Raw genomic sequence first — 23,362 nt, forward strand, 5'->3', positions numbered from 1 at the left:
CTCATACAATAATAGTGGGAGACTTCAACACACCACTTTCACCAATGGACAGATCATGGAAACAGAAACTAAACAGGGACACAGAGAAACTAAGAGAAATTATGAATCAAATGGATCTGGCAGATATCTACAGAACATTCTATCCTAAAACAAAAGGATATACCTTCTTCTCAGCACCTCATGGTACCTTCTCCAAAATTGACCACATAATTGGTCACAAAACAGGCCTCAACAGATACAAAAATATTGAAATTGTCCCATGCATCCTATCAGATCACCATGGACTAAGGCTGATCTTCAATAACAAAATAAATAATAGAAAGCCAACCTTCACATGGAAACTGAACAACACTCTTCTCAATGATACCTTGGTCAAGGAAAGAATAAAGAAAGAAATTAAGGACTTTTTAGAGTTCAATGAAAATGAAGCCACAACATACCCAAACTTATGGGATGCAATGAAAGCATTTCTAAGAGGAAAACTCATAGCTCTGAGTGCCTCCAAAAGGAAACTAGAGAGAGCACACATTAGCAGCTTGACAACATACCTAAAAGCACTAGAACAAAAGGAAGCAAATTCACCCAAGAGGAGTAGACGGCAGGAAATAATCAAACTCAGGGGCGAAATCAACCAAGTGGAAACAAGAAAAACTATTCAAAGAATCAACCAATCAAGGAGCTGGTTCTTTGAGAAAATCAACAAGATAGCTAAACCCTTAGCCAGACTCACTAGAGGGCACAGGGAAAGCATCCTAATTAACAAAATCAGAAATGAAAAAGGAGACATAACAACAGATCCTGAAGACATCCAAAACACCATCAGATCCTTCTACCAAAGGCTATACTCAACAAAACTGGAGAACCTGGATGAAATGGAGAAGTTCCTAGACAGATACCAGGTACCAAAGTTGAATCAAGATCAGGTTAATGATCTAAACAGCCCTATATCCCCCAAAGAAATAGAAGCAGTCATTAATAGTCTCCCAACTAAAAAAAGCCCAGGACCAGATGGGTTTAGTGCAGAGTTCTATCAGACCTTCAAAGAAGATCTAATCCCAGTTCTTCACAAACTATTCCACAAAATAGAAACAGAAGGTACTCTACCCAACTCATTCTATGAAGCCACAATTACTCTGATACCTAAACCACAAAAAGACCCAACAAAGATAGAAAACTTCAGACCAATATCCCTTATGAATATTGATGCAAAAATCCTCCATAAAGTTCTTGCTAACCGAATCCAAGAACACATCAAAACAATCATCCATCCTGACCAAGTAGGTTTCATCCCAGGGATGAAGGGATGGTTCAATATACGGAAAACCATCAACGTAATCCAGTATATAAACAAACTCAAAGACAAAAACCACATGGTCATCTCGTTAGATGCGGAAAAAGCATTTGACAAGATCCAACACCCATTCATGATAAAAGTCTTGGAAAGATCAGGAATTCAAGGCCCATACCTAAACATGATAAAAGCAATCTACAGCAAGCCAGTAGCCAACATCAAAGTAAATGGTGAGAAGCTTGAAGCAATCCCTCTAAAATCAGGGACTAGACAAGGCTGTCCACTTTCTCCATACCTATTTAACATTTTACTTGAAGTCCTAGCCAGAGCAATTCGACAACAAAAGGAGATCAAAGGGATACAAATTGGAAAAGATGAAGTCAAAATATCACACTTTGCAGATGATATGATAGTATATATAAGTGACCCTAAAAATTCCACCAGAGAACTCCTAAGCCTGATAAACAGCTTCAGTGAAGTAGCTGGATATAAAATTAACTCAAACAAATCAATGGCCTTTCTCTACACAAAGAATAAACAGGCTGAGAAAGAAATTAGGGAAACAACACCCTTCTCAATAGTCACAAATAATATTAAATATCTTGGCATGACTCTAACTAAGGAAGTGAAAGATCTGTATAATAAAAACTTCAAATCTCTGAAGAAAGAAATTATAGAAGATCTCAGAAGATGGAAAGATCTCCCATGCTCATGGATTGGCAGGATCAACATTGTAAAAATGGCTATCTTGCCAAAAGCAATCTACAGATTCAATGCAATCCCCATCAAAATTCCAAATCAATTCTTCAACGAATTAGAAAGTGCAATCTGCAAATTCATCTGGAATAACAAAAAACCTAGGATAGCAAAAACTCTTCTCAAGGATAAAAGAACCTCTGGTGGAATCACCATGCCGGACCTAAAGCTCTACTACAGAGCAATTGTGATAAAAACTGCATGGTACTGGTATAGTGACAGACAAATAGACCAATGGAATAGAATTGAAGACCCAGAAATGAACCCACACACCTACGGTCACTTGATCTTCGACAAGGGAGCTAAAAACATCCAGTGGAAGAAAGACAGCATTTTCAACAAATTGTGCTGGCACAACTGGTTGTTAACATGTAGAAGAATGCGAATCGATCCATTCCTATCTCCTTGTACTAAGGTCAAGTCTAAGTGGATCAAGGAACTTCACATAAAACCAGAGACACTGAAACTTATAGAGGAGAAAGTGGGGAAAAGCCTTGAAGGTATGGGCACAGGGGAAAAATTCCTGAATAGAACAGTAATGGCTTGTGCTGTAAGATCGAGAATTGACAAGTGGGACCTCATGAAACTACAAAGCTTCTGCAAGGCTAAAGACACCATCAATAAGACAAAAAAACCACCAACAGAATGGGAAAGGATCTTCACCTATCCTAAATCAGATAAGGGACTAATATCCAATATATATAAAGAACTCAAGAAGGTGGACTCCAGAAAGTCAAATAACCCCATTAAAAAATGGGGCTCAGAACTGAACAAAGAATTCTCACCTGAGGAATACCGAATGGCAGAGAAGCACCTGAAAAAATGTTCAACATCCTTAATCATCAGGGAAATGCAAATCAAAACAACCCTGAGATTCCACCTCACACCAGTCAGAATGGCTAAGATCAAAAATTCAGGTGACAGCAGATGCTGGCGAGGATGTGGAGAAAGAGGAACACTCCTCCATTGTTGGTGGGATTGCAAGCTTGTACAACCACTCTGGAAATCAGTCTGGCGGTTCCTCAGAAAATTGGACATAGTACTACCGGAGGATCCAGCAATACCTCTCCTGGGCATATATCCAGAAGATGTCCCAACCGGTAAAAAGGACACATGCTCCACTATGTTCATAGCAGCCCTATTTATAATAGCCAGAAGCTGGAAAGAACCCAGATGTCCCTCAACAGAGGAATGGATACAGAAATTATGGTACATTTACACAATGGAGTACTACTCAGCTATTAAAAAGAATGAATTTATGAAATTCCTAGCCAAATGGATGGACCTGGAGGGCATCATCTTGAGTGAAGTAACACAATCACAAAAGAACTCACACAATATGTATTCACTGATAAGTGGATATTAGCCCAAAACTTAGGATACCCAAGATATAAGATACAATCTGCTAAACGCATGAAACTCAAGAAGAATGAAGACCAAAGTGTGGACACTGTGCACCTTCTTAGAATTGGGAACAAAACACTCAGGGAAGGAGTTACAGAGACAAAGTTCGTAGCTGTGATTAAAGACTGCCGTATCCAGGGATCCATCCCATAATCAGCTTCTAAACGCTGACACCATTGCATACACTAGCAAGATTTTGCTGAAAGGACCCAAATATAGCTGTCTCTTGTGAGACGATGCCGGGGCCTAGCAAACACAGGAGTGGATGTTCACAGTCAGCTATTGGATGTATCACAGGGCTCCCAATGGAGAAGCTAGAGAAAGTACCCAAGGAGCTAAAGGGATCTGCAACCCTATTGTTGGAACAACATGATGTACTAACCAGAACCCAGGAGCTCTTGTCTCTAGCTGCATATGTATCGAAAGATGACCTAGTCGGCCATCAATGGAAAGAGAGGCCCATTGGACTTGCAAACTTTATATGCCCCAATATAGGGGAATGCCAGGGCCAAAAGAATGGGAATGGGTGGGTAGGGAAGTGGGGGGCGCTATGGGGGACTTTTGGGATAGCATTGGAAATGTAACTGAGGAAAATATGTAATAATAATATTTAAAATTAAAAATAAATAAATAAATAAAGCAGGCTAGAAAACTTCTAGAACATACTAGGCTAACAAATGGTACAACAACATCCCCTGGAACCCTTTGACATGGAGAGTAGATAACACACTGTGACAGAGAGAACCTTTCTGACCTGTCATCTGACCAGCCATGTGACTGAGAGGTAAAGCACTCATAATAACTGTGTGAGGAAGGTGGAGCGTCACAGAGTGCTAATATAGCCTACTCTAGTTATCCATCCAACCATCCATGGTCTTTACCTCTGTGGCCTCCATGACTGTACTTCAGCTCTGCAGCTCAACTGAACCTTCAGGTCCTAAAGCTGGGCTCTGTGTGCATCCAGCAGCCCTTCACCCAGGCGTGTTACTACCTTATCTAACCACAGCAGTCATTTCCTTTGCTTCTGTTTATCTCTCTGCCTCTGCCACCTCCAGAAAAGTCTATACACACACACACACACACACACACACACACACACACACACACACCAGCACAGATGAGAAGGAACACATTTTTTTTTCAAGTGCCAGCAGTGGGCCAGGAATAGAGGTGTACTCCTTTGATCCCAGTACTACTTTAGAGGCAGAGGCAGGCAGATCTCTGGGAGTTCGAGGCCAGACTGGTCTTCAAATCAAGTTCCAGGCCAGCCAGGGCTACACAGTGAGATCCTGTCTTAAACAAAACAAAACAAAATGCTAGTGTAGTCTGAACAGCTCTCTGAGACATCAGAATTTGAATACAGTAGTCATCTCACTGGCCCTAGAAAGTACTTATAAATGAATACTAGAAAGTTTGGCCCCAAAGTGAATTCATTTCTAAAGGAGTTTCCTGCAGGGTGTTAGTGGTATTTTAATCCCAGCACTTGGGAGGCAGAGACAGCTGATCTCTTATCCTAATTTGGTCTATAAAGTGAGTTCCAGGACAGAAAAACCCTGTCTCAAGGAGGCCACCGCCCCCCAAAAAGTTCCTCGTTCAATACTGTGACTACTGGGTTAATATTTAATAATTATAATAGCATGTGTAGTATTCATCAAAGCCAGAGATATTTCTACCTTTTACTGCGGAAGACTGTTCTAGGAACTTTAGGCTATTTCTTTCAGTGCAAAAAACAGTAAGAATATTGTTGACCTTAAAACCATTTACATCTGAGACTATAGTTTATATACTGCCTTATAACTGTCACTCTATGGAGGCACATTGAAAATTTACCTAAAAATTGGGCTGGTGAGATGACTCAGTGGGTAAGAGCACCCGACTGCTCTTCTGAAGGTCAGGAGTTCAAATCCCAGCAACCACATGGTGGCTCACAACCATCCGTAACGAGATCTGACTCCCTCTTCTGGAGTGTCTGGGGACAGCTACATATAATTAATAAATAAATAAATAAATAAATAAATAAATAAATAAATAAATCTTTTTTTAAAAAAAGAAAATTTACCTAAAAATCAATCAAGCCAGCTAGGGAATGTAGTTCCATAGTAGAGTGCATGCCTAGCACGCCTGCATTTGATCCCCTGAGCATCGGTTCCACACCAAAACAACAACAGCAACAACAACCAAACAAATCAATCAAACAAAAACTCCTGCTACAATGGAGAATTGTAATGCTTATATCATAAATAAGGAGACAGTCTATGTCTGCCCAACTATACATTAACGTGTTTTTTTCCACGTATCTGTTAATTTTCTTGTTATATTACTTAGTAGCTCTTTTTAAATGATTAGCATGCTTTTGATAATATATATATAAATATTACTTCTAAATGCCTACTAAAATAACTACAATTGCTCACTATATAAGGGTATTATCTGTGGTATTACTTATAGTGAAACTCTTGAGATTCTATCATGTCTACCAATAAGGACACATGCTTCAATAAATTACAGCGTGTTCATACTACAGAACAGCATGAATAAATCAAAGTGAATCGAGTGGTCTATATTTATCAACATAAAACAACAGCATGTTGCATTTAAAATGGTAGTTACAACGTAACATAAATGACCTCAGCCACTCTGCAAGAAAAGAAAATGACTAAGCCTGGCATGCTGGCACTCAGGAGGCTGAGGGAGGAAGATCACAAACAAGGCCAGCTTGGGCTACATTCAGTGAGATCAGCTCTCAAGACAAAGAGTAACTATGTGCATGCCCTTAAGCGACCTCACACACACACACACACACACACACACACACACACACACACACACGTGTGAATAACAAAGGGTTTGGAAGGAAGCAGACAGGCTGTAGAGAAGGGGAGAAGTGAGATTTGCTTGGCATGTTTTCAACACTTGCGTGGTCTTCATAATCATGCTATAGCTATCACTAGGAAAGCTGGGTGAAGTGTCCTGGGGCCCCACACTTCTTATGGGTATGTAATTATTTTAAAATGAGAAACTAGGCTTGAGACATAGTTATGTGGTAAAGCATATGCCTAGTATGTACAAAGCCCTTGGTTCTGTCTTCAGCAGAGAAAGAGAAAAATATGCTTTATTTTGAAGAATAATTTCTTATACCATAAAGCACCTTACACTTAATTCTTAAAATAACATTTAAAAACCTGAGTTCAAAATGTTATTACTAACTGAAGGTCTGAGCACAAGTCACCTCCATATCTAAACATCCACCATGACCTACAGTTACAGCACTGGAACACAGAGAAGAGAACGATAAAGCCATCTAGGTTCAGACTAATCCTTCATAATTTAAGCGTTTCCAAAGGGCAGCATACTTTTCTCATATCTGGACCTTAAGGTAAACTCTCTGAGATGTCTGGTCTTGTTATATTCAGGAATAAACCACAATACATCTTCCTTTAAGTCTCTGGCACTTCAGATGAATTTAGAATTGTCTAAAGAATAAAAAGCCTGCTAGAGGAGCTGTGTGGGCAAGCTCACTGTCCTGCCGCTGCATCGAGGCGAGCGTTCAGATACTACAACTTTGGCAAATCTCATTAATACTTTAAGCAGTCGAAGACTTTGAAACTCCTAAGTAGAGTTCCTGTGAAGGAATTATGCGGGCAAGTTTAAGCAAGCAGGGTGTATATACAATATGGTAACAAAAATAATGCAAACAAAAGGAGATTTGTTTAATTATAGTGGAAATAATTGTTATTTAAAAGTGACTTCTTCATAAAAGAATAAAATAGACTGGTGGCAAAAGAATGGTCCGTTATGATGCCTTAAGATTAGAAACAGAAGACAGAAATTTCAAAGTAAAATCTTGGCAGACACCCAGTCTCCATGGCAAGAATTCTATCCAAATACTTCCTTCATAACTTCCAAGATTTGTTCATGTCCCAAGACAGAGTCCAGGGTTGTTCGAGTCAAATGCAATTTGAGTCTTATAAAGTTACAGGGCCTCCTATTTTTCCTTGGTGATTGACAGAAGCTCTTTTCTAGAATGTGTAACTTGTAGTCATCTGGGGTATGGCCTAAGCATAGGAAGGTAGAAGAGAGGAGGCAAGAGGGATAAAGAGAACAAGGGGCTTCCTTTCTCAAGCTCTGGTTGAAGGAAGGGCCAGGTCTAAATAGTTGGCCATTATTTTCAGCGGAGCCACCACCCTGCCATTGTTCTGATGACATATGCTAAGTACAGGATGAGAGCAGCTGACAGTCAACTGATGGCCTCCATAAGTGTCCCACAAGTCACTGACTTTAGCAATGACAACCATGTCAGGAAAGAAACCTCTCCCAGAAGTAAACCGTACAACCTTTCCTATTCAACCGGACAGCTGACATAGTGCAGGAAACTGTTCTCCAAGGTCACGTCACACTTATTAAGTGAGGTGGGAGCCCATGCAGTGTCTGCTGTCCTGTTCAACAGTGGTCTTACTAGCACAGCTTATGGCTTCCTATTCACACTCTTCAAGCTTCTGTTCTTTAACACTGTCTTCTTTGATACCAACTAACTCATCTCTCAAGTAGACTAGTCTTTGTTGAAGCAGGGCCTGAGAGTACATCTCAGGCTGGCCTCAAACTCACAACCTTCCAGTCTGCCTCTTAAGTGCTGAGGTTACAGCATACACCCCCACCACTGCCCCAGCTCATGTCTACTATCTACTGCACTTCTTTTCTGCTTGGATATTTGATGAAAGCAAGAAAGAGTTATTCAGTAAACAGGTAAAGAAAATCCATTTACATGTAGTACTTCCGACTGCAAAACATTTTAGGATTCCCGTAACAAGTGTTTATTTATAAACCACATTGTTCCAAAGGGCTTTATGGCAACTTACAAGGGTAGGTGCAAAATCAACACAATGTAGTAACCAAGAAAACTTAGGGACAGTGAATGTGGGAGAAAAGAATATACAGAATACAAATGATGCTGTACTACATACCCATGTTTTCTAGCTCAAAAATGGAGTTAATTAGAAAATGCAGGATTCCTGAGATAAAAGCAAAGCAGTTGTTCAAGACAAACTCAGCTATCTGCAATACTTAAGATATAAAAATTCTGAGTCTAAATGATGACATCACTGTGTCAATCACATGGTCAATATACAATACCTCAATCACTTGAATCTGAGACTACCAAAGCAATCTTATTGATATTTCTGATTCTAAATTTGTCTTTTTAAATATCTACTCTTTTTAAAGCAATCAAAATAATCTAAGTGTCAAGTACAACAAGATACCCATTTAAGCTCCCTGGCTAATTCCCCATCACATTTACTATCCCTGACTCCTTTCCAAGGTCCTGGATGGATATTCTGTGCTGGTAATCTTCCTGCGTCATCCCTGGCTCGTTACATGCTAGCCATAATCATCACCATTGTTTGTTCTTTGGCCCATCTGAAGGCTATGCACAATCTACATCTGCTCACCTTCCCAGTTCATCCAGGTACCTACTCAAAGGCCACTTCCTGAAAGAGTCCTGATCATCATGACTGAGCAGCCCATTTCACCTCCAGTTACCATGACATGTATTTACCTCACACCATCAGGAAGCTCTTCGGCATTTCATCTAAAGCTATTTGAAACCATCACTGTCTGCTGTGGATCTCCTTCTAAGACGCAATTCTGAAAACAGTAGAGAACTATGAAAACAGCATTTCTGCCTGTCTCAGTCACCGTGGGTTTCCCAGCACTTCAACAGTGGCCAGGGCATGTGCTCAAGCATCTGTCTGTAAACACATGAAGAAACATCTGAAACTAGAGCCGCTCTTGGTGATCTTGATTAGTCTGACCAGCCTTTAGTGCCTCTCCTGCAGTGGTTCTCAAACTTCCTAATGCTGAGACCCTTTAACACACTCATGTTGTGGTGACCCTCCAACCATAAATTATTTCATTGTTCCTTTGTAACTGTAATTTTGTTACTGTTATGAATCATAATATAAATATCGGATATGTAGGATATTTGATATGGGACCCCCGTGAAAGGGTCGTTTGACTAAAAGGGGTTGTGACCTACAGGTTGAGAACAACCACACTAGAGAAATGGTGGCCAGTTACAATGTTTAGGTCAGACATGTTTCCTCTGAATGGAAACATTATGCTTTCTGCTAAGAAGACACACAGAAAATTCTGTAGGAACCTTCTAAAAGCAACTCACCATGGCCAGATTAGAATCCATGATCAAAGGCACGCAAAGAACTCTGTGATTCAACTTACAACCAATTCTCTCCATGAGATAAAAGCTAAAGAAAATAAAGCTACGCTATAGCAATTTACAAATCATTCCTAGTAGGTTTGGTAAAGCAGTAAGATAGAGAGGTCAGATGAGTGAAGCCTCTGGCATGGGGGTACATGACTGTAATCCAAGGCTGAGGCCAGCACGGGCTACGTAGCAAGTTCTGGGACAGCCAAGGCTACAGAGAGAATCTCTCTCTTAAAACAAAGCAAAACAATGTCCACTGCTGACATGCAAACAACACAAATCTGCCAAGTGAGAAAGAACCTTGTATTGTCTCTGTAAAGACTGGCTATATCCTACTGAAATTATTTGAGGTTTTGTTGGGTTTGGGGAGGTTTGCTGCTGACATTCGGCAGGAGGAGTTGGGATAGGTAACGAGATCCGCTAACAAAGCTCTGTCTCTTCTTGCTCCATCTTTAGGTGTCTGCAGCTAAGTTAACATGCAAAAGAAGCCAATGGACCAAAGAACGTCCGAAAGGAAAGTCCGAAAGTTCTCAAAATGTTGAACTGCCTTTTCATCATATTTATGACACCCTTAAATAGCAGTACTGTTTCTTCCTGGAAGTTCTGGTTTTAAGGATCTAAATTTGGCAATTATTAGACAGTCTGTCTTAAAAAAATATGTTACAAGCCGGGTGTGGTGGCACATGCCTTTAATCCCAGCACTTGGTAGGCAGAGGCAGGAGTATTTCTGACGAGTTCGAGGCCAGCCTGATCTACAGAGTGAGTTCCAGGACAGCCAAGGCTACACAGAGAAACTCTGTCTTGAAAAACCAAATAAATAGATAGATAGATAGATAGATAGATAGATAGATAGATAGATAGATAGATAAAATAAAATGTTACTACACTCAAAAAAGTCACTTGAGACTATTTCCTTTTTAACAATATATGACATTCTTTTTAACAATGAGAAAAATATAAAATCACCTTGATCATTTTATAAAAACATCTATCCTACCCATTTTTCCATTTCATTTACAATATATGAAGAATATTAGTATGGGAAAATGCATACTAATGAACATATTCTTTATTTCTCTCCAAGCACACGTAGTGTAGTTTAATCATGGCAGTGTGGTGAGTCAGGGAAGAATCTGACATCTGTTGGGTACATGAACTTGGATTCTAATTCCCCGCTTACATCTCTTCAGTCTTTACAAGCAATCCCCCACTGCCATTTCACAGTTCTTAAACTTGAGTTCTTGTGTGTAACTGCCTGCCTGGGATGCTGCTCCTAAGCGGCATTAATCCTGCAGCAGTTATCATCCACCGTCAAATCATCTGGATGCTTAACAAAAGGAAGCTCAACAAACTGTTCTTGAAAAACATTTTCAGCCCTTCTGTATTATCCGCACTGTAATACTTAATCAATTTAAAAACAAATCTAGTTACAATTATAGCTGGATTTTTGTTTTTGTTTTTTTCTTTTCTTTTGTTTAAGACAGGGTTTCTCTACATAGCTCTGGATGTCCTAGAACTCACTATGTATCAGGCTGGCCTCCTAGAGATCTGCCTGCCTCTGCCTCAGACTGAATGCTGGAACTAAGAACGTGTGCACCAGGCCCAGCACTGTGAGCCTCAGTGCCAAAAGAAGGTTCTAGAGACCAGGGTATAAGGTAACAGTGGGTTAGGTAAGTCTGTTTTCAAACTTTGTCATGGAAAACACTGCTTCTCTGGGCACACTGAGAAATTTGCATCCAAATGCCCCAGCCTGAGTATATAATATTTCATTACACACACACACACACACACACCATTTTATGTATTCCTCTATTGATAGGCATCTAGGCTGGCTCCATTTCCTGGCCCCTAGGAACAGTGCAGCAATAAACATGCATGTGCAAGGATCTCTGTGCTATGCTGGCTTAGGAGTTCTTCAGTACACAGCAAAGAGTAGGTCACACAGTAGCTCTGTTTACTTTTGTGAGATTTCCATGGCGGCAATGCCAGTTACGTGCCCACCAGCAATGTGTAAGGCTTCCTTTTTTACCTAAATTCCTGCCCGATTCATTGGCCTTTGTCTTCTCCATGCTAACCACTCTTGTTGGGGTGTAATAGAATCTTAAAAAAAAAAATCTTCACGCAGTTTATTGAAAGGTATGTATACTTAATTAATTTACATCTTGATCACACTTTCCTCACCCTCCCTTCCTCCCAGCCCTCCCCTCCCCTCCATCCACTTCTCCCCACCCCTCCTTTCTCTTCAGAAAAGGGGAGGCCTCCCATGGGTATCAATCAGCCTTGACAGATCCAGTTGCAGTAAGATTAGGCCATCTTCTCCTACTGAGGCTAGAAGAGGCAGCCCAGTAGGGGATAAAGGAAAGGGTCCCAAAGGCAGGCCACGCAGTCAGAGACAGCCCCTGCTCCCTCTGTTAGGAGTCCCACTGACTGAGCTGCACAACTGCCACATAGGTGCAGAGGGCCTAGGTCAGTTCCATGCACACTCCCTGGGTGGTGCTTAGGTCTCTGTGAGCCCCATGGGGTCAGGTTAGTTCTTTAAGCAGTTTTAATTTACAGTGTTCTAATGCAGTGGTTCTCAACGGTGGGTCATGACCCCTTTTGGGGGAGTCAAACACATTTTCACAGGGGTTGCATATCAGATATCCAGGATATCAGATATTTACATTTTGATTTTATAACAGTAGCAAAATTATAGTAATGAAATAACAACAAAAATAACTTTATGGCTGGGAGTCACCACAACTGTAGTCAGGGGTCACAGCATTAGGAAGGTTGAGAACCACTGCTCTAATGGCTAAGGATATTGAATATTTTAAATATTTACTGGCTATTTGTTTTGTTTTGTCTTGTTTTTACTTAAGAACTGTTTATAAAATTTAGTATTCCAGTTTGCCCTGTGTCTCTGTGATGGAGTTTGACATTAGGTATTGGCATATCTCTGGCACTTCTCTTTCTACGAAGGGGGGTTAACCTCGGCTTTTTGGTGATTTGGGTGCTTCTGTATGATTTTAGAGTTGGTCTCTCTCCCCAGGAGGAGTAGCACTAGGATGCTGATGGGGATTACAGCAAATGTGACCATTTTGGGTAATACTTTCATAAAATTAATTCTGCCTATCCACGAGTATGGGAGGTCTTTCTGTCCCTTCTTCAGTTTCTTTCTTCATTATCTTACATTTCCACTGCAGGAGTCTGTTACCTCTTTAGTTAGTCTATGCTTAAGGTGGGTGGGTGGGTTTGTTGTCCTGTGCCTCCCCGCCCCACTTCCGCTCTTTCTTTCTTTTGACTTTTTGTCTGGCAAGCTTACTACTGGGATATAAAAAAAGCTACTAAAATGCTACTGATTTCTGTACGTCAATTTTATATTCTGCTACTTCCATGAAAGTATCTATCAGGTCTAAGAGTGTTCTGATAGACACGTTAGTGTCTTGTAAGTACAGAACAACGCCATCTACAAACAACAGCAACCATTTCTTGGATTTATTTCTTCACTTGCTTCTCATTCTGGCTAAAACATCAAGCGCCAGACTGAATGAGTAGAAAGAGTGGACACCCTTTTTTAGGGGACTTTAGATTTTAGGGAGAATTAAAGTTTAAATATTAGGAGACATACATACACCCAGTTTTTCCCATTTAGTATAAGGTTGGCTGTCAGTGTATATCATATGTAGCCTTTATTGTGTTGAGGTATGTTTCTTCTAGTCCTAGTTCATTCAGGCTGTTTGTTTGTTCATTTTTTTGTGTGTGTGTGTAGTCCTGGCTGTCCTGAAACTTACTTTGTTGCCACCTGCTTTTGCCTCCCGAGAGCTTTGATTAAAAGTATGGACCACTACTGCCCACTTATTTAGGGTTTTTGTTTGTTTTTATCATGAAAGGAAGTTGAACTTTGTTAAAGGCTTTTTCTTTAATGATTGAAATGCTCATATGCTTTCTGTCCTTGAGTCTATTTATATGCTATATTACACGTTTTTTGATGGTGGACCAATCTTGCATCCCTGGAAGGAAACTATTTTGTTCATGGTATATGTTCTTAATAATATGTGTTTAAATTTAATTTTCAAACATTATATCTGAAAATTTTACATCTATGTTTATCAGGAAAACTGGTCTATAGTTTCTTCCTTCCTTCCTTCCTTCCTTCCTTCCTTCCTTCCTTCTTCTTCTTCTTCTTCTTCTTCTTCTTTCTCTCTCTCTCTCTCTCTCTCTCTCTCTCTCTCTCTCTCTCTCTCTCTCTCTCTCTCTCTCTCTTTCTTTTTTGTTATGTCCTCACCTAATTTTTGTATCTGTCTTAGTTAGGGTTTCTATTGCTATAATGAAACACTGTAACAAAAAACAAGTTGCTTATATTCCCATATCACAGTTTATCATCAAAGGCAGTCAGAACAGGAACTCAAACAAGGCAGAAACCTGGAGGTAGGAACTGATGTGGAGGCTATGGGGGTGCTGCTTAGTGGCTTGTTCTTCATGGAATCTAGCACTGCCAGCCCAGAGGATGGCTCCACCCACCCACAATGGGCTGAGCCCTCTTATATTAATCACTAAGAAATTCTCTATAGGCTTGCCTATAGACTGATCTATAAGAGGCATTTCCTCATTTGGGGTTCCCTCCTTTCAGATGACACCAGTTTGAGTCAAGTTGATATAAAACGAGCCAGCACAATATCAGAATAATACTGGCTTTGAGAAGAATTTGGTGATGTATCTGTGCAGTCCTGGGAGTGGTTATAAAGGAGGCAGCAAACCTAAGTCCAAACATGGAGTGGTTAGTGACCTCCCCTCCCCACCAAATGCTCTTGCCACCATCGTACCAGAGGACACCTCTTGCCTGGGAGGTTGGTACTGTAACTCACAGGGTTCCTAGACAGGGAAAACACTGAGAACCTTTCTTTCCCAGTAGCCTACAGGCACCACACCTTCAGGTACCATGGAAATAGCCATTGGGCGGAGGCTACCAGCTCAGTTCCAGCCTGATTTCTCTGTGTGCTGCAACCAAAGAATGTCATGGTGCGCATTCACAATAGGGCCTTCCCATCTAGCTGTGGTGGCACCCAAAACTAACGAGACTATAGCCAGTATTCTTCTGGGGGCTCCAAAGTTCTGAGCGCTCTGAGTCTGCCATCATAGTAACTCACTTAGCTTTATAGGACAATAAATCTATTTCCTATCTCTGTCAGAGTCATTAATTTAAAAGTATGTTGGCCCCAGTCAGAGACAGACATCCTGTAGAATCATCCTTAAGGCAGCATTTCCATAGATGTTTTAGGTAATACATCCCAAAAACGAGCAAGGCAAAAGTTCTGCGACGTGCTTAGAAAATGCTAGGCTGCTGCAGAAGTTTTGTCTTTAAAATTCTAATGTACCAAGTCAGTCTCAAAAGGAGTAATTAAAGGATAAAGTGTTTCTTGTGCCTCTCAAGCTTATGTGGGTTGGAAGTATTTCTCTTTTCCAGTGCTGGTACCCAGCCTAGGGCCTCATCCCTCGGAGGCAAATGTTCGACAACCTAGTTCTACCCTTAGCTTGGAAATCTTTTTTTTTGAAGAAATATTTTTCATCAGAGGAAATCAATGTTCCCAGGAAGACACTTTAGAAAACACCGCTTAAAGACATTTTTTTTTTTTTTTTTTTGAGGCAGGAGATTGTTTTGTCAGCTACAACCCCGTCTTCCTGCTCTAGCACCCAACCAATATAAAACTGCACATATTACCCAAAGGAGAGTCAAAACATCAAAGGAAGCTGTGTCTTACCAGCTGACTTAACTCAATACAAAGCTACACGGCACCCATTAAATAAGATTTAATTCCAGGATCAGGGAAGCCGGGGATGTCCAACTGTGAGAAGTATGCACAGAACCTACACAGACTAGATATTTTAAACTTTTTCATCAAAGTGGGAAATTTTTCAAGTTTTCTGATTAAAATACAATCTTAGCTACCTTGTATGAGGCATTACATTTTCCAGTGATATTTAGTAAAATAGTGCTACTGTACTAAGAATGGGTTGCCTCTCCGTACTATACATTAAACGCACAATCATACAGTAAAGTAGCTTTCAAATCTTGATGTGTTTGTTTGCTGTCAAAATAATGTCACACATTTAACCCCACTTGATTTTTTTTAAACTGGCCTTTGAATAAAAGGAAAAAAGGTGAGACTTATAAGTATATAAAAATACCACTTATCTTGTGTCTTAATTTCAGACAGGAAGATGACAACTTTCATTTATAAGAAAACTACGCGTACAAATTGTGTTTAAATGGCTTGTTTCAATTGACTGGGGCCTCACACTCCCATGGCAGCACCAGGACCGCTAATCCCCCGCATTGTCTGCTAGGCTCGTGGGTCTTAAGATGTTGTTGAGATAACTGGCTTCCATTAGCAAGTCTGTGATTGGCAGGATGATAAAGTCTTTTCACTGGCAGGTCAGCTATTTCCTTTTCCTTAGCGGAGGGCACGCCTGATGCTCTGTCTCTCACTGAGCCCTGGCTCTCTCTCTCCCCCTCAGCTTTGATTCGGTTTAACTTTCCTTTTGCATCAACTCCCACTTGTCATCAACTCCTCCACTCAGTGCAGCAAAGATCAGGAGTTTGACCTCAGGGCAAAGTCCGGGTGGGCAGGTAAAACGTGACCATTGGACCTACTTCCTAATCTTTCATACCCAGCAATTCATGAAGCAGTATCAAATTCAAGCTAAAATCCAGAAGCACGACCCTTATACATACTATGAAAGGTGCTCCTTGCCTTTCTAAGTACACTTGAAAAGAACTGTCAGCCACCCTATTAAGACAGAAATGGATCACAGACCAGAGGGGGGAAAAAGAAGAAGTGCAGAAACTCAACTAAAATGTAAACAAAGGTGCTGGTAACCTCCTTCTGTTTGGTGACAAACTCCTTCACAAAAATGTAAAATATGGTAGTACTTATTTATGAAGTCAGATATAAAAGCACTATCAAGACTTTAAGGCATCGTATTTAAATAATCAATAACATCGGGAGAATGAACATGGATCATCTCATGGGATACTTTTGTTTTCAAGATCAATTTTGTCTTTTTGCCAATCCTCATATTATACATTTTATAGTGTGATTGAAAATTAATTTTAAACACAAATACAGTAAAATATAGCTACCTTTTTGAAATAAATCTAAGCCACTGAACTCATAAAATTTAACATATGCTGAAAGTCACATAGCAACCAAAAGCAAGAATCAGTTGTTTCTTTTCATTTTAGAGTATAAACATATAGGAATAGTAAATCACTCAATTTCAACATTAATAGAGAACAAAATTTAAGTCCCCTTTAAGACTAGAAAACAATTAACAAAATAAACTAGTTTACTGAAGATTTCTCCCCACTCATCTCTTCTACTGCATACTGACCACCGAGTAGTCCAGTGGTGTTGCCTGCTTCACAGCTACCCTGAATAGGGGGCATCTTAGCAATTCTCTACACTCGCAGGTTTCATGATTGTGCATATTCACAGGAAGTATCTAAAATCCACATGACCATTGCTCAAGCAGCTTACATTTGAAGGGGAAAGCCAGCCAGGACTTAATGTCTTCTAGGTGCACATATTTAACAAGCATATTCAATCATAACTCATGATGTTAACTAATATTTGTAACTATACTTTAATAATGCAATCCCCTAGGGAGCTACATGCCTTATAAAATGGTCTTCTATGATGTCAAAAATGACTCTTTGAAAGGAGGAGGTAACTGGGGTCACATATATCTACACAAATAAAAGAACAGATTCTTTTTTAAGACGAAAGCAAAGTTTGCATAACACAATGCAGAGGGCAGTATACTGGGCAGTAACAAGAGAGGCCTCTTGGTTAGTGGTGGTTTGGTTTGTAGAGGGGGTTTGTAGAAACTGTTACTGAGCCAGGATCTAGGTAAGAGTACAGGAGCATATCACCTCGCTCCCTTGCCTGGCTGTTGTTGTTTGTTTTTTAAACCTAGGACCTCAGCTATGAGCTAAAAGCTCAATCCTCATCCCCTCAGAGACAATAAATCTTCAGTTTCATAAGCGGTGTGGTCTTATTCATAATCCTACAGACTGCAAACTAGTCACTGTATAAACTAGTTAAAACCATCTACATTCAGATGAAACAGAAAATCTCTGGGAACAGATTACTCAGTTAGGAGACTTGCCCTTCAGGCATGTCCTCTGGGTTGAAGAACATTCATGTCCTTCCAACACAGACGCTTACCTAGTACATAAGTGGCCTTAACCTCCCAGAGAAACGAACACACAGTGAAACCTAGTTCCAACTTGCTGCAGACTCAGCTTTCCATATTAGATCATCTTTCTCAGAGAACAAATCTAAGCAACAGAAGTCCTTCCAAAGGACCTAGCATCTCCCCTGGTCCACGGGAGCAGAAGCTGAGCCTAACTTCCTAGTTTTCTGCTACTCTTCCCAACTTAACACAGCTGTCTACAGATTCGCATTGCCCAGAACATGGTTCTTGTTGGCATAAGACCTACACATTGATTGTCTGCAGTAAGAGTCAGTGCTTTAGGCAAAGTGCTTTCTCAAAGATCCTTGTAACCCTGACTTGAAGTAGTGTTGTAGGGCTCTCTTCCATAGGACTCATGGTCTTAGGTAAGCTCTTGTCTTCTCCCAGGAACCCTTAAACTCCACGGCATGGAATTGCCTCACACTATTTTGTATCTACCTCACTCAATCACACTTGCTCACCAAATAACGAATACACAGGCATCGATATGCATACTTCACTCTGACTGCACAAGAATAGCAAAAAGAGCTCTAACCCCAAACATTCATGCTCAACTAGGTCTTCTGCAAGCATCAGTGTGGTAAGGGCCTGTTCATAACAAGGGTGGAGCTTCACCACTGTCCCCACAGGGAAGGGCACCGGTCGTTAGCGTTAGCTCGCTGGAACACTGCCTTTGTTTTAGTTCAGTCTCCAGATGTTCCCTGACAAGGACAGTAGTCTCTGTCAAATCAGCCTTCCTGGACCCTCTAAGGGATCCCCCTGCCTCCACACCCTCTGACTCCCCAGCTTGACTAAGCTCTTTAATCCTAGGATTAAGAAAGAAAAAGAAAAAGGAGAAGAAAGAGGAAGAGAGGACTAAGAAGAAAAAACACAAAGGAGATAGAAAAGGAAAGAAAATAAAGAACACCACAGACCGGAAATGTCAACACTGAGACCTGATTAAGAGGCAGAAAGAAGAGCTCACATTTGTTACTAGACTTAGAACACTTTTCGCAGAGAAAAATGCAAAAGAATGAATACATTATTTTTTAAACCTTTTTCTGGCAATATACAAAATTTATAAACACTACCATTAATAAAATGTTAAAGAAGAAGTGACTTTCTAGTAATAATTCATTTGCATTCAATTTGAGTTGTAACAATGTTACAATGCTCATTTTTATGATCACTAAATTATTAAAAAATATTTCCAAGAAATGAACACATTAAATTCTCACTGTGAAAATGCTCCATAAGGTTGAGACACCATATGAACGCAAGCTCAGAGTCTGCCAAGTACACAGCCGTCAAAAGAAGCATCATCTAAAGATGCGTTTTCCTGAGCAAACGCTCTGCTGCCATTAAGAGTAAAGTACTAAAAGGCAAGAGAAGCAGTGGAGAGCATCGGTCGGTGCATCTTACCTGTCTGAGGTCAATGAAGGCCAGCTGCAGGGTGTCCCCTTGGAATCCTGGCACAGGCTCAGAGCTGGCAAACACTAATATTTAAAAATTTTAGAAAATAAAAAGGAATTAGAACAAATCGAAAAATATACAAGTATACGATCGCTACATAACGTACCGTAATATTTATACGCAACCGCTTCAAAGATCACTTACAACCTTCAATTTCTACTGACTATGCTCTCTGAACACATTATCACAACTCTGCTAACAACGGCAGGCTTCTAGCCTGCCATTTAATCTGTAACCCTTAACCAAAATAAATGTAGACGAGTTATCCTACACAGAGTTCAGGGGTAGTAATACAGTTCAATCAAAGTAAAGTGTTTTGACTCCTTGTGACCTTAGGTGAGCGATTACAGAAGCACTTTTGAACTACCAATCCCATGGATGTAAATGTATTTCAAAACATCTGCTTAGTTACAGAGCAAACAGTACAGAAATCCCATGTCTAGCTAACAATGATTCCCGACGGTAAGAAGGCAGCTTTACTCGCAGATCACAGGTACATCATCTCAGTAGCAACGCCAGGGCGGATTCAAAAATGTCTGCGGATGTCACTTAGTCATTTTTTTTTTCTTCAAAGTGAAAGAACATCTTAAGACAACATTTTTTTAAAATTCGACGTAGTTTTCAATACTTTTTGTGCTTTAAGAATTTTAATCCTAGCAGCCTAACTGCTCAGGGGGCTGAAGCAGGAGAACCGACAATAATTCAAGGCCGCAGTGAGTTCTTGAAAACGAGAAGAAAGAAAAAGGAAGAGAGGAAATGATCAGCTGACTTACCAGCTCATGAAACAAAGGAAGAAGAATAACAAGGGGTGAGGGAGAGAGCAAGAGTGAGGATTGATATTAAAGCTGAAAGAGAATGCAGAAAACTCAGAAAATCTTGACTGTATTCGTCTTTCTTTTACTGTTTTGAATAGACAACCAAAATTTTTTCATAATCCTCTAGAACAGCACTAAAATTTTTTCCCCCTCTTTGTATTGAAAAACTCAGAACTGTCTGGTTTATTCTGTCAGCTGACCAACTACAGGCTAGCCTCACAGTAAGGGCAAGCAAAATACAGACAGGGGCCTCTCCTATAAGTCATGGCTCACCAGAGTCTGTCTGTCTCTGTCTCTGTCTCTGTCTCTGTCTGTCTCTGTCTCTGTCTCTGTCTCTGTCTCTGTCTCGTCTCCCTGCCCTTCTTGCCTAGGAATTCGTCCTATTTCTTTCTTTTCTTCTTTCTTTTCTTTCCTTTCTTCTTTCTTTTTTCTTTTCTTTCTTTCTTCCTTTCTTCTCCTCCAACCCCCTTCCTCCTGTGCCTCCTCCCCCCTCTCCTGCTCCCCACCCCCACACCCCCAAGAGTGCTGCTTGTTCTCCATGCTGGGCTCAAGTGATCCTCCAGCCTCAGCCTCCCATGTGACTGGATGTACTGCAATGCAAATGAACTTGGCTAGTTAATGGGAGTTAAGTACCTTTGAGGTGTAGTTTTAGAATATAATTAACCAAGAGGTGCCATGACTCCAGGAACACACATACTTCCTGGTCCTCTGCTTGGGTCCAGGTGAAGACATGAAACAGGATTGAATCATCTTTCTTGGGCCCTCTAGCACCAGAAAGGCATTTTTGTTTGTTTGTTTGTTTGGTTTTTCGAGATAGGGTTTCTCTGTATAGCCCTGGCTGTCCTGGAACTCACTCTGTAGACCAGGCTGGCCTCGAACTCAGAAATCCGCCTGCCTCTGCCTCCCGAGTGCTGGGATTAAAGGCGTGCGCCACCACGTCCAGCCAGGAAAAGCAGTTTTTAATAATAAGATCTAGCCACTTCCTAGTTGACGGCATAGTATACTCCTATCAGTGCTACTGCCCACAGTGGAAAGTGGCAGGTGCCACACACTGTGGTTACTTTCCCTCTCCTCCCTACGTCCCAGATAACTGAGTTTCTTTGTTCCTATCAGATATTAATTTAAGAATGATACAAGAAGTTGTAATAGCCTCTTAAAAATAAGGATCTTCTAAGAGGGTTAAGAGATGGCCCACAGGTTAGGAACACTTGTCGTTCTTACAGAGGACCAAGGCTCAGTTCACAGCACTCACATGGTGTCTCACAATCATCTAAAACTCCAATTCCAGGGGTCTGAACCCCTCCTCTGATCTCCATGGCGCCAGGCATGTACATAGTGCACATAAACACACACACATACATACAAAATACTTATCACGTTAACTTTGTCTAGAAGACACAGAAGGCAGCTCAATTTCAATTATGCCTGCAATTGTAATGTACTTAGTTCTCAAACTTAGGCTCCATCTATCTCAGACTCCCAGATGTGGGGATCGGGGCTGTGTGCTGCCACTTCTGGCTGCAGAATGTTTCTACACTGAAAGCAATCAGGACAGGGAAGTTAGATCAGTGGTGGAGCAGTTTGCTGGGTGTACAAGGCCCCGAGAAGATTCCTGGCATCAGAAGTAATTAAAAAAAAAAAAAAGAATGAGTGTGTTCTTTTTCTTCCCCTTCAATTCCTGTTTAAGACACGACAGTTAAAAGCTCACTGGTTTGGCATTGAGCCCAAAAGTTTAGTGTTGAAATTATATCATAAATTTGTATAGCATCTTACAGTTCATAAGAACACTTTCTCATATGCCATCTGCCTTGATCATTATAACAACTGATTTTGGCAAACGGGACACATGGATGATAGCTTGTAAAATCTTCAAGCAAAGAGACACCCACTCTGAATATCCCCACAGTCAGCTTAGGTTAAAAGCTGTCCAGCTCTTTGTTTTATAGCATAGAAAACTTAGAAGGGAAGTGACTTGCCCAGGACCACACAGCTAAACGGGGCATCCTGGCACTTGATCCGCTGCTTCAGAATCTGAGGAAGTAGTCACCCTTTTGTGACTGTCTCCTTTTCTCAGGGGAATTTAACGAATACACACAAAGCATGCCAGCAGCTTATAACTCTCTGGGCTTTTTCCTCGAATATTTCTTAGGAATAGAAGATGATTTAACTCTCAGGGTTATTTTCCTCAAATGTTTCTTAGCGATAGAAGGTGATTTAGCAACCTCAACTCACGCAACACAGAGAACCTTTGTAATGATAGGCTACTCAATTTGACTGGCAGCTTCACACTTTTTCATTTGTTTCTTTAAAACACAAATACAGTCAACCCCACAGTCGCTCCTGAGTCTCGGCCATCTCTCTCGTAGCTCAAGCTATCATCATTTCTTGCCTGAATTACTAAAGGTTCCCATCTGCTGCTTCTCTTTCCTCTTATTCCAGTGTGATTTATGTCAGATGTAATTGTTACCTGAGCATCTCAAAGTATAGCATTCTTTAATGGCTCACCATCACCCTCACAGTAAAATAAGACTTAGGTCTTTTACAGGTGGCCTTTGCCTACTTCTCCGGCTGTCTCTGAAGACTTCCCTTAAACTCTTTCCAAACAAGGCTGCCCAGGCTTCCCTGCACACAGCCGGCTCTCTTAGTAATGCCTTTGATCCTCCTGCCTGGAGCATTCCTCTTTCCTTCCACCTGTGTAACTCTTACTTATCCCTCAATTCAATCATCACCTTTGGGGAAGACACCCATTATCCCTGCAGACTGTAAGCTGTTTCCTCTGTGTTTTAACTGGAACTTCCTGTGTGAATCCTACCACACTGCCCACTCTGCTGCCTTCTCATTGTTTATCTGTCTGGGTTCTCCCATGAAACCAGGAACTCCCCAATGGTAAGGATCCCATTCTCTTTCCTAATTCCTACCACCTAATAATAAACATTCGATGAAAGTTTAATAATTGAACAGAGAGAAAAGAAACAAGCAAAAAAATTCCACCTGTAGTTACCGTATTACCTAGATTGTTGATTAGATCTAGGAAAACTGGGTCCAACAGAACCTCCGGCAATGATGGAAATGGTCTTTAAATATAGTACAGACTAGACAGTCTTATTCCATACTAATTTAAACTCAACAGCCACATGTGGCTACCGGGTGGTGTAATCACTAAACCCTATCTTCCTCGAGGTACAG

At 40.7% G+C, this 23,362-nt stretch overlaps 1 protein-coding gene across 1 annotated transcript in view; it reads right to left on the reverse strand.

Annotated features, from left to right (window-relative positions):
* Positions 1–23,362, reverse strand: part of Exoc6 (exocyst complex component 6) — a 135,502-nt gene that overhangs the window by 19,045 nt on the left and 93,095 nt on the right. Inside the window, exon 20 of the mRNA XM_021151208.3 lies at positions 19,311–19,384. Within this exon, the coding sequence (XP_021006867.1) occupies positions 19,311–19,384 (74 nt within the window). The remainder of the gene's footprint in view (positions 1–19,310; positions 19,385–23,362) is intronic.

This window comes from Mus caroli, unplaced genomic scaffold (genome assembly GCF_978045245.1).
Source record: "Mus caroli unplaced genomic scaffold, Mus_caroli_1 scaffold_20, whole genome shotgun sequence".
Lineage (NCBI taxonomy): Eukaryota > Metazoa > Chordata > Mammalia > Rodentia > Muridae > Mus > Mus caroli.